This window comes from Corythoichthys intestinalis, chromosome 21 (assembly GCF_030265065.1).
Source record: "Corythoichthys intestinalis isolate RoL2023-P3 chromosome 21, ASM3026506v1, whole genome shotgun sequence".
In the NCBI taxonomy this organism is placed as follows: domain Eukaryota; kingdom Metazoa; phylum Chordata; class Actinopteri; order Syngnathiformes; family Syngnathidae; genus Corythoichthys; species Corythoichthys intestinalis.
The window spans coordinates 20,404,967-20,416,788 of record NC_080415.1 but is presented as its reverse complement, the minus strand read 5'-3'; the positions used below and the strand labels follow the sequence as shown (position 1 = coordinate 20,416,788).

The window sequence follows — 11,822 nt, the reverse complement described above, 5'->3', positions numbered from 1 at the left end:
GGCTCTTTTCATCCATTGAATTTTAACTTTTAAACTGGGAGGGTGCCAGTGAGTGAACGGATATCCCACTTTTAATTAATTGGACGTCAGTGGCAGCCAATGAGTTAAATAATCCACATGCAAAACACTAACAATTAGTAATGTACTGCCATGAGAGAAATGAACGCTTTAATCCCTTTGAAGTAAGTCGATGACGACATTTAGTGGTTGTGTCATAGAAGCCCGATAGTTGGCGCTGTAGCACCGGAGGGAACTAAAGTGATTAGCTGAGTCAACAAGCACTTCCTTTCCCCGGCGCGGTTGACCCACAAGACGGTGTCGCACGTTTTCTCTGTGCCGCTCTTAACAGCAAAACTGGATTTTAACACTACTCAAACAAGACAGAAGCCTTGCAGATTTTATTTAACAAGGACGTAGGTGAGTTAAGAGTGGAAATATGTTCCTCATTTGGATGATGACTTGGTCCCTATCTCGATGTTTGCCGGGCCCGCTTAGCTTAGCATTAGCTCCGTTACACGTCACGTAGATTCTTGTTTGTATCGTCCGATGGCTTGTCAAATGAAAATAAAATGTAAAATTACCATTATGCGGTTACATACAGTAACGCTATTTAGTTATTTTCATAAACATACATTTCGAGTGTCCTTTGTTTTATATATTTTTATCAAAATTGCCCCGCTAAGAAATCCGGCATATGGTTTCTCTGCTAACAAAACCAGTGCCAAACCGTTAAAAAAAAAATCCAACGAGAGTTTGCCGTTTTTTTGTGTTTCTAGGCAGTGCATTGTATCTATCACTAAGATAAAAAAATACATCGATAAGTACAGATTAAGTAATTGTCCATTTACGAAACAACAAAATTAAGGGATCGTTGACTCGGTTTTATCATTGCCACTTATAAGTCTGTATGCAAAACAAGTGTCAGCACGAAAATTAACCCCTCTAAAAAGTCAAAAGTGATTTAAGCTACATTCACCCATAAGACACTTTTTTTGTATTGGCACAATCGGTTTAGCAAGGAGAGAATACACAACTACCTAAAATTATTGGAGGCTGACTTTGTTTTGGCTGACACTGGTGACAATCTTGATAGCATAACATTATTGTTCTTTTTTGCTAGTCATTTAAACTTCATGTATGATTTATGTGGCCTGAACTGGCTGATTGTCAATGCTGATATTTGAAATATTTTTGTTTTTGCAGATTGAGCACTCTCTTCAATAATGTCTCGGTTCTTTGCCACCGGGTCTGACAGCGAGTCAGAGGAGTCCTCGTCCGCTGATGAGATCACTCCAAAAGCACCCGGGACTACACTCAAGCAGTCAGTACAATTATTGCATCAATCCGTTGTTGCGTTTATATTTGAAATGATCTCACAATGCATGTTCATCTCCACAGGCAACTGCTGCTCAGCGATGATGAGGAGGACACCAAGCGTGTCGTGCGTAGCGCCAAAGACAAAAGGTTGGCGGCTTTTGATAAAGGTCATCTTGCGACAAGTTTAAAAAAAAAAAAAAAAAAAATTTAACGCTTCTCTGTGGTGTAGGTTCGAAGAGTTAACCAATCTCATCAAGACTATACGCAACGCCATGAAGATCCGCGACATGGCCAAGTGTCTAGAGGAGTTTGAACAGTTGTGTCGAGCTTTCCTCAAAAGCAAGAATATTGTGGACAAAGAGGGGGTTCCCCCTTTCTACATTCGACTCCTGGCAGATTTGGAAGACTACCTGAATCAGGTCAGCCACCCTTAACGTTTAGGTCTCGTAAGTGTGGCGGTTATAACTTTCACCTTTTCCTTTAAAGTCATATTATATTTTAAAATGTTGTATTTAAGCTGTGGGAGGACAAAGAAGGCAAGAAGAAAATGAACAAGAACAATGCCAAAGCTCTCAGTACGTTGCGTCAGAAGATTCGCAAGTACAACCGGGATTACGAGACAGAAATCACAGCGTACAAGGAGGTAGTGAAATGACACGTCCAATTACACATTCACTTTTAAACCGACGGTCACTGGAGGAAACTATGGACGGAGTAATAACTCAATGTTGTTATTCATAGAATCCTCAAGAGTCTGCAGATGAAGAGGAGGAAAAGGGCCCCGATGATTCAGGTAGGCCCTTTTTTATTTTTAATTCTTACTTTTTTTCAATGATTTTCTTTTCTTCTTTTGTTAACTACTATAACACATACCCTCAGCTACCAGGGAATGAGTTATAATAATCCAGCTTTTACTCGTCAGGTTCGTCCTCTGACAGTGATGGAGATGATGATGGTGTGTCCGCCAAGTCCTTTTTGAAGAAAAAGCCAGAGGCTGCGCCGGAAGCCAGCAAGTTCCTCAAATCTGCCAAAGGATCCGGGGTAAGCAGTTGGAAAAAGAGGGCCTATAGTTCGAACTTTTCCATCTCTACTTTCTAAATAGTTTGAAATGTTTAAATGGAGTTTTTAATAAGACAGTTCTTTTGACAGGATGAGTCATCCTCCAGCGACGACGACGACGATGACGAAGACTGGAGCTCTGACACTGTGGACACCGGAAGTGAAAGTTCTGATGAAGGAGAGGGCAAGAGTGCCTCCCTTGCCATGGTCTTCCTGAAGAAGTGAGTAGCCTACAATTCATTTAATTACAATTTGAACGATACCAATTTGCTGATATTAGGGCTGCAGCTATTGAATATTTTAGTAATCGAGTGTTCTACTGAAAATTCCATCGAGTAATCGGATAAAACATTTATTTAGGTAAAGAGCAATTATAAATATACATTAGAAAACAAGACATTTTACCTAATATTGAACTTTTTTTGACAATTAATGTCTTTATTTTAGATGTACATTATTGAAAACAGCCAACAATTGCATCTCAGATGTGACAAAAAAGAACAAATTTACTGCTTTCAGTCAATAAAACTTAAGATCTTATTAAAAAAAAAAAAATCTTACCTAAAAATGTCATTACACTTAATAACACACATCACTTAAAAGTTAGGTCTTTTTCCCCATGTGTTTCAATTGAATTTCCATTTGTGTCAAGCTATTTTTAAGTTCTAGTTAACTTTTAAGTTAGTCTAAATTGTAAGTCCTGATAGGATTTTGAGTTTCTGCAGTGTTCAAAATAAATGTATGATAACTGCTGTATTGGAGCACATTAGGCACCAGTGCTACTTGGTGTTTTATCCATCATTGACTACTGAGCTGAAATTGACAGTTAGCTTTATTATGTTTTTATTGTGCACCCTCAATACTCTACAGTGCTGTTTTGTTACAGATTAAATAAAGCCTTTATGAAAGACACATTAGCCACACATTGACAGTAGTCATAATTCAGGGTTGCCTCAATTTAAAAAAAAAAAAAAAAAAGTTAATAATTTTTTTTAAATCTAATTTGCAAGGCATGGCGGCTTTTATTTTAGTGTGGCGTACAGCCACAATATCTTGTATGTAAGGGAAACCCTGTAATTAATAAAAACCTAGCCCTCCGCAGGGCTAAAGTTACGTTGGCAAGGTATAGTAACATTAATCTTATTCATTAGCGCTACGTTAACTTAATTTTACGTTGTCTAGAGTATCGCTCCCCTGCTCTCAGAGTAAACTGGGTGCCTTCAGTGGAGCTGCAGCATTGAAGACATGCTGTAGTGTTATGCAAGCGCTGTCTTACAGTGAATACATGAAACGGTGTTCGCCTTGGTGTCCAGCTTGTAATGCTCCCACACTTTTGACATTTTTTTTTTTTTGGTGCCTTTCTCTTCACTTTCTTCAGCTTCTTTGTCGTTACAATCAAATATATCCGCTGTCTTGTCTTCTTTCTGTACACACGTGACGTCAGAGCGTTGTGCCGTATTAAAAGTAGTCCTGGCAATGCTTAGAGCTGGTGAAATTAAAAGATTCTTCAAGGTGGAGAAAATTCCTCGATCAATTTTTAAAATCGAGTTACTAGATTATTTGAGTAATCGTTTTAGCTCTAGATGATATTTGTCAGGCTTCACTTCTCTTACACCTTGTCACGATGTGTTCAGAACCCAGGCACCTGAGAAGAGCAGTGAAAAGGTGGGGAAAAAGAAGAAGATAAAGAAGAAAGAAAAGCTGGAAGAGGAGCCTGAGGAAGAAGGAGCAGAGGAGGCGGAGGCAGGGTGGGAGAAGGTGAAGGGAGGCGTCCCTCTCGTTAAGGTAACCTCAGTTTTTGTACGAGCCCATTCTGGGACATTTTAAAAAATAAGTAACAAAAATAGCATGTTTTGTCTGATTCCAATCACTAGGAAAAGCCCAAGATGTTCGCAAAGGGTACTGAGATCAACACTGCTGTCGTGGTGAAGAAGCTTCATGAAATCCTGCAAGCTCGGGGCAAAAAGGGCACTGACCGGTATTCACTTTGTGCATAATCAATAGAATTAAAAACATTAGGATTGAACATCTCAATTTCATTTGGCAAGATCACAAAATTAGAACTCATTACTTGCGGTAGCTAGGTTCAAGGTAGACCCAGCTGCCAATGCACTTTCAATGATTAATTTCATAGACTTCATAACCTATTGACATGAAATGGGAAACGGGCCCGATTTTAAGGGGGCTATTTTCAAAAACTTCAAATTCAAATGTTTTCAAAACCAAAGCTGCTATCGACCTAAAAGCAAAACAGGCACCTACCTTAGCCATATATGAGTCTCCATGAGCAGCGGCATCAAAAATTCAAAGTCGTTCCCATATGAAATCCTAATTATTTTTTATATAAGTATATCAAAACTTAAAATGGCTATAAAATTCTCAGATTTTACACTAGATGCACAAAAATCACCAAATGCAGAGATAATCACCTATATTTTCAGGATCAATAGCAATATTTAACATAAATTTTTGACCAAAATAGCAACTTAATTTTTTAGGTTAAGTTTTCAACAGCTAATAAATCACTCGATTTAACATCAGAAACTTAATAGTTGAGGAAAGCATATAGATTATTAATAAATTCTATATACAATCACAACTTATTATAGAATAGAATAGCCCTTAATCATCATTATACACTATATACCGTTAGTGAATGAGGCTAGCGGCCGCCTGACATAAACAGCTTTTCTGTTGAAAATTCTTGTGAATTAATGCCTAAATGCCCGAATTCTTCATAGATATGGCTGTAAAACTGTCTCGATTCTTGGTTAGAAGCAAAGAAACAGTGCAGTTAACGTTTATTTTACGTATATATGTACAATAAATAATGTATAAAATATAAATAAAATATAATATAAAATATAAATAAATATAAGTACAATGCTACTCTGGTAGCGAATGAGGTTAGCGGCCGCCTGACGTAAACAGAGCTTTTCTTGTGAAATTTCTTGTGAATAAATTCATAAATCCCTGAATTCTTTATAGATATGGACGTAAAACAGTCTAGATTCCTGGTTAAAAGCAAAGAAACCGTGCAGTTACCGTTTATTTTACGTACAAATGTCGAAGTACAATGCTACTCTGGTAGCGAATGAGGCTAGTGGCCGCCTGACGTAAACGGAGCTTTTCTGGCGAAAATTCTTGTGAATAAATGCTTAAATCCCCGACTTATTCATAGATATGGACGTAAAACAGTCTCAATTCTTGGTTAAAAGCAAAAAAAAAAACCGTGAAGGTAGCATTTATTTCGTCTAAATATTGCCAACTATGAGGCTAGTCAGGTACGAAAATTAGCCGCCTCCATGTGTAAACACAGAAAAAAAATTCCTGCGAATAAATGCTTCAATCACTGAATTCTTTGTAGACATGGACGTAAAACTATCTCGATTCTTTGTTAAAAGAGCAAAAAACCGGGCAGTTACGCATCTATTTTACGTATATATGTTGAAGAATGACGCCAGCGTCGTAGCGGTTTCCATTCTCCCATTGATTTTTTTTTTCGCAACGTTTCAAAATGCATGCATGGTACGAAAAATATAATATTTACCTTGAATCCTTGAACAAAATATCTTCTAAGACAATCCTTCCTGTTTGTATGCGGTACAGCTTTCGTAGTTCTTGAAAAATCCAAGCTTGAATCCAGCTTAGACATGAACGTGTGCCGTCTTCGTCTGACTATACTAAATTAAGGTTGGCCCACTCTTATTAGGTGTGACGCAAAGAATGACGAAGTGTCACGTCAATAGGTAATGAAGCCTATGTTAATTTATTGAACAAAACGTGTGAAAAGAATGAGTCATTCTTATCCAATTTAGACACGATTTTTATTCAAATTTCTGTTCAATAATAAATGACGACTGCTCTTTGTCAGGACTGGCCAGATTGAGCTGCTTGATGCCCTCGCCGGCATCGCTTTAGAGCACAACCTCGGGGAAGGCGTCTTGGTTAAAATTAAGTTCAACATCATTGCATCGCTGTATGACTACAATCCTAACATGGCTACCTTCATGAAGGTATTGTATATTTCAGCTTGAGGCACACATCATCTAATGCTCTGTTTTGACATGCTTGTTTTTTTGGTCCCATTAGTCAGAAATGTGGAAGAAGTGTCTGGCATGCATCGATGAGCTGCTGGGCATTCTGTATGACAACGACATGTTTATCGGGGAGAACATTGCAGAGGACAGTGAGAACTTAACCATCTCAGATCAGGTGTTTATCTCTTCCACAGTCAGTAGCTACCACAAACGATTATTAGTGAATAGTTTTAATTTTTTTAAATGAAAAAGATAGAAAAATAATAGAAAAATAAAAATTTTCACCTTTTACTTTAATAATAAATATGATGAAGATATTGGAATAGAATTTTTAATTGTCATTGTAACATGTCCAACAAAATTGTGTGAACTTTTTGTTTTAAATGTTAAAGGAATAAAAGTTTTCCAAAAAATGGAGAAAAAAAGAATATCTACTAATAAAGGGTTAAGACAATGTTTAGGTCAACAATGTCTGTCTCCAAGTGATAATCAACTATCAAAATTGATGTCCACTGATTGCGGCAGCGATACAGTCAGCAAAACGGCCGGGGAAAAGAAAGCTGTGTTTTAATGTGTTCATTGCCTTGCCTGTTTTCAGCCTTTTAGGGTTCGCGGCTGCATTTTAACTCTGGTGGAGAGGATGGATGAAGAGTTTACCAAGATTATGCAAAACACAGATCCTCATTCACAAGGTGAGCACACAGTCTTGGGTTCATGCTGTAAAAAATATGAATTGCCTAAAAGGTGGAGCTGATATTTAAACCACTCCCTGTAGAATATGTGGATAATCTGAAAGACGAAGGGCGCGTATGTGGTATCATGGACCGTCTCCTGACCTACTTGGAGAACAAAGGCACCACGGAGGAGATTTGTCGCATCTACCTGCGCAGAATAATGCACACGTACTACAAGTTTGATTACAAAGCTCACCGACGCAGCCTGGGCTTCCAGGGAGAAACCAAGGTATGAACTAGTTCTATCAACATCAATGCTAATAGTGTGTTAAAAAGTGCTTAGGAGTGCGGGTGCTGTGTAGTCCCAGAAGGACGAGGAGGAGAGCGAAGGCGAGGACAGCGCCGTTATAATGGACCGCCTCTGCAAGTTCATCTACGCCAAGGACCGCACCGACCGTATCCGTACTTGCGCCATCCTCTGCCACATCTACCATCACGCGCTGCACTCGCGCTGGTACCAGGCCCGCGACTTGATGCTGATGAGCCACCTGCAGGACAACATCCAGCACGCTGACCCGCCAGTGCAGGTGCGCACCAAGCTTGAGTGGTGATAATGTGATGATTTGAGTGCTATGTTAGGCGGTAGAGGTTAGATTTTGTGTCTGAACCCGAACCCGACCCGACCCGAATGTCGGGTCGGGTCGGGCCCACAATTTAAGCATTCACGTTCGGGTCAGGTCGGGTCGGGCCGCCATGCCGGACTAATACATTATTTTTAAAAAAATAAAAACATGGAGAGCATGCTCTCTGTATTGCGCTTTTGCTTGTGCGTGTGCACGAACGCCGTGGCGCCGGCCGCTTTTTCTTCTTGTCCTCCCGCTGCACGGCCGAGGCGCCGCCCTCTCCTGTTCCCTCTCCTTGTCAGAGAGGCGCGTCCATGTGAGAACAATATCCCACACACTCAGAAATATGTTTAACAAACTTTCCCAGCGTTATTTCGTTGTGTGAATGCTTTGATAATTCTCAAAAAAATATGTAGATTATTTAAACATTAAGAAAACTTGCGTTTTTTTCTGCCAACTCTTTAGAGTTTATTAGGGAACGGCTTTGAATTTTTTTTTTATGCTGCTGCTCATGGAGACTCATATATGCCTAAGGGAAGTAGGTGCCTGTTTTGGTTTTGGGTCGCTAGCGGCTTGTGGTTTAAAAAATATTTTGAATTTTGAATCTTTTTATTATTATTTTGAATGCATCACTCACTGCACAGGTTTAGAGGGGAAGAGACAGAGGAGAGTTAATGCTGGAATTCCCAGCAGGTCTTATGGTGGCCTTTTGTAATATAGTGTTTTGTTATTGACCAATTCTTTTACAATGTTGTCATCGCTATTTGTGTTCATCCACCTCGGAAGGTCATAATTTTCCTTGATACATTGTTTTATTTATGCACCATGGGTTTGTGTTGTGTGGTGCCTTTTGACACCTTTGGTTTGTTGAGTCAGAGACATCTAGAGGGTATTCCTTGTTGTTGCTGTGAGAAATATAACCACCTAAATAGGGTATATGGGAATTATAAGAATAGAAAGTTTACAATTGTATATGTGATAAATATCGCCCAACACTGCTGGACATCAACCGCTTGCTTTCTTGTCTCTTAGATCTTGTATAACAGAACCATGGTCCAACTGGGCATCTGCGCCTTCCGTCAAGGCATGATCAAAGACGCCCACAATGCCTTGCTGGACATCCAGTCTTCGGGCCGTGCCAAGGAGCTCCTAGGGCAGGGTTTGCTCATGAGGAACATGCAAGAGAGAAACGCAGAGCAGGAAAAAATAGAAAAAAGGAGACAGGTCAGTACAAATACAGTATCTAATCATCAATAGGGTTCACATCCCTGATCATTGTTGTGTCCGCATCACAGGTTCCCTTTCACATGCACATCAACTTAGAGCTGTTGGAATGTGTGTACCTGGTGTCGGCCATGCTGCTGGAAATCCCCTACATGGCTGCCCATGAGTTTGATGCTCGTCGGCGCATGATCAGCAAGCAGTTCCACCATCAGCTACGTGTGGGAGAAAGGCAGCCGCTACTTGGTAACGAAAGAATTATGCGACTCATTCAATGCCATTGCCAGTAATCCAGGTAGTCCTCGGGTTACGATGTACATGACTTATGTGATTGCACTTTACGACGCCGCACTTTACGACGCCGTACGCTCATCCGCCATTTTGTCTTGTCTTTTTTCTTTTAATAATGTTGAGCTTTGTTTTGTGAGGCATGCTTTTATTTTGGCGCAGGAAGTGTAGAGGAGGTTACTTCCGCATGCGAGTAAGAGTGCATGTACACATGAAGAACATATCTGCGCACACAAAGAATAGCGCATTTGCTCCCACGAAGAAGTCACGCAGCCGAGAGAGAGATAGGGGAAAGATTAGAGCTGCAAGCCTACGTGCATTTATTGCTTGTGAAACATTCACACAGGCAACAGCTGTATATAACAACTTTTGTACAGTTTATTGTGCGTTTTCAATTGTGGTCGAATACTTAGGGCGAGTTTATGTGATTGTTTTTTTTTTTGCTGATGTGCGGACACGAACGGAAACATACTAATCGTTTGTGTGAGTTGTTAATGCTGTATCAGCAGCTAGTTATAAATGCACATTTGAATTGCTGTTATTGAAGATGAAACTGATTTTTCTTCGGTTTCATTCTGTAAGTGTTGATATCATGAGCAGCTGAATAAAGCCAGCAAACCACACTGACGTCTTACATCGTAATTTTGGAGTTTAGCTCGCTGTCTAGCGGGGACTTAGCTCCAACGTCTGTTTTTGGATAGATATTTTCAGATTTAGAGGGTATTTAAAGGGTTAATTCTGATTTAAACGGAAATTCGGGTTACGTCGCCAGTGTAAAACTGGAACTCATTTGTAAACCTGGGACTATCTGTACTTCCTTTGCTAAATATCCTTTTTTTTTTTTTTGCATCCCAGGTCCCCCAGAGAGCATGCGTGAGCATGTAGTGGCGGCCAGCAAGGCAATGAAGATGGGCGACTGGCGCACCTGTCACTCCTTCATCATCAACGAAAAGATGAATAGTAAAGTTTGGGACCTGTTTCCCGAGACGCAGCGAGTGCGCGAGATGCTTGTCAGGTTTGCGTCTTTTTTTTTTTTTTTTTTTCCCTGAATATCCAATGGAGTTCTTACTCTTCATGAATCTGCACATTCCCCATCCCCTGTTGTGACCATGTGATCCATTTGGCTTCATGTAGGAAGATCCAAGAGGAGTCGCTGAGGACGTACCTGTTCACATACAGCAGCGTGTACGACTCGATCAGGTCAGCTTCCTTAAATCTGGCTTTTGTTTTTTTCATGATTTAGAAAACTGAATTGTATGTTTCTCCAGTATGGCGACGTTGTGCGACATGTTTGAGTTGGAGATAGCCACAGTGCACAGCATCATCAGCAAAATGATTATAAACGAGGAGCTTATGGTAATGTTTAACTTCTAACATTATGAAAGGATTCCTTTATATCTTGCGAATTTTTCTAATATCAATAAACCTGCTTGTAGGCCTCTTTGGACCAGCCCACGCAGACGGTGGTGATGCACCGCACGGAGCCCACCTCCCTGCAGAACATGGCCCTGCAGCTGGCCGAGAAATTAGGCAGTTTGGTGGAAAACAACGAGCGCGTCTTTGACCTCAAGCAGGGTGTCTATGGCGGCTACTTCAACAGAGGTCAGCTTGACTTGTTTATATTGGTTGTGTTTTATTTGAGCTACACTGCTAATCAGTTGACCCTCGCATTACAGATCAGAAAGGTGGCTATCAACAGAAACAGTCGTACCAGAGAGGTATGTTGCGCAAATACACTACGTTTTCATTTGTTGGACCTGATTTTCATAATGCGCCTTTAACAGATGGAGGGAAGGGCGGTTACCAGTCCAAGCAGGGAGGCTACCAACGAGGCTACAGGAATCAAAACCAAGGCAATTATTGATCTTGGAAAGGTTACATTCCACAAGATTTGTCGCTATTCAGAATAATAAATACCGTTATTCAATATTATTTTCTGGTCTTTCCTTTTTACTCTTAAAAAAAAAAAAAAAAATACTGGGTCCTTAATTTTTAGGTCATATCACCTAACAAAGTTGCACAATGGCTACTTATGGAATGCACAGATAATGTACCGTAATTTCTGGAATACTGGGCGCCCCTGAATACAAGCCTCACCCAGTACATTTTTAAAGAAAAAAAATACTGGGTCCTTAATTTTTAGGTCATATCACCTAACAAAATTGCACAATGGCTACTTATGGAATGCACAGATAATGTACCGTAATTTCTGGACTGTTGGGCGCCCCTGATTACAAGCCTCACCCAGTACATTTTTAAAGAAAAAAATATTTTGTACATACATAAGCCTCTCCCGTCTATAAGCCGCGTGTACCCACATAGTAACATGAGATGTTTACAAAGAAAGTTTTCAAAATTTTAATAATATACCGTAATTTTTCTTTCCAAAAAGCGCCAGCAACACAGCAGTTGCAGTATATAGCAGCGACATGGAAGTTATATAGCAGCAATACAGCAGTATAGCATTAACTGGGCTGGTTATTAGAAACATAAGTCTTTGTGATCTTCATCCTCTTCCTGTGCATTGAAACCATGGAAGTCTTCACCCTCAGTGTCGGGTATGAATAGGCTCAGATACACTTCGCCATGCACCTACTCAG

General features: G+C 40.1%; 1 protein-coding gene across 2 annotated transcripts; it reads left to right on the top strand.

The window, feature by feature from the left end:
• The first annotated feature begins 262 nt into the window (after nt 1-262).
• Nucleotides 263-11,154, top strand: eif3c (eukaryotic translation initiation factor 3, subunit C). 2 transcript variants are annotated; one of them, XM_057825492.1, is made up of 23 exons: nt 263-417; nt 1,204-1,321; nt 1,399-1,464; nt 1,547-1,736; nt 1,835-1,960; nt 2,059-2,110; nt 2,240-2,358; nt 2,467-2,597; nt 4,011-4,161; nt 4,251-4,354; nt 6,251-6,392; nt 6,469-6,591; nt 7,015-7,108; nt 7,192-7,379; nt 7,453-7,677; nt 8,746-8,937; nt 9,009-9,180; nt 10,078-10,237; nt 10,357-10,422; nt 10,491-10,578; nt 10,659-10,824; nt 10,899-10,940; nt 11,007-11,154. In XM_057825492.1, the coding sequence occupies exons 2-23, from the start codon at nt 1,224-1,226 to the stop codon at nt 11,084-11,086; spliced, it is 2,775 nt and encodes a 924-aa protein (XP_057681475.1). In that variant the 5' UTR covers nt 263-417; nt 1,204-1,223; the 3' UTR covers nt 11,087-11,154. The 2 variants fall into 2 exon arrangements, with proteins under 2 accessions (XP_057681475.1, XP_057681474.1); XM_057825491.1 differs by having other exon boundaries at nt 10,899-11,154.
• Nucleotides 11,155-11,822: the final 668 nt, after the last annotated feature.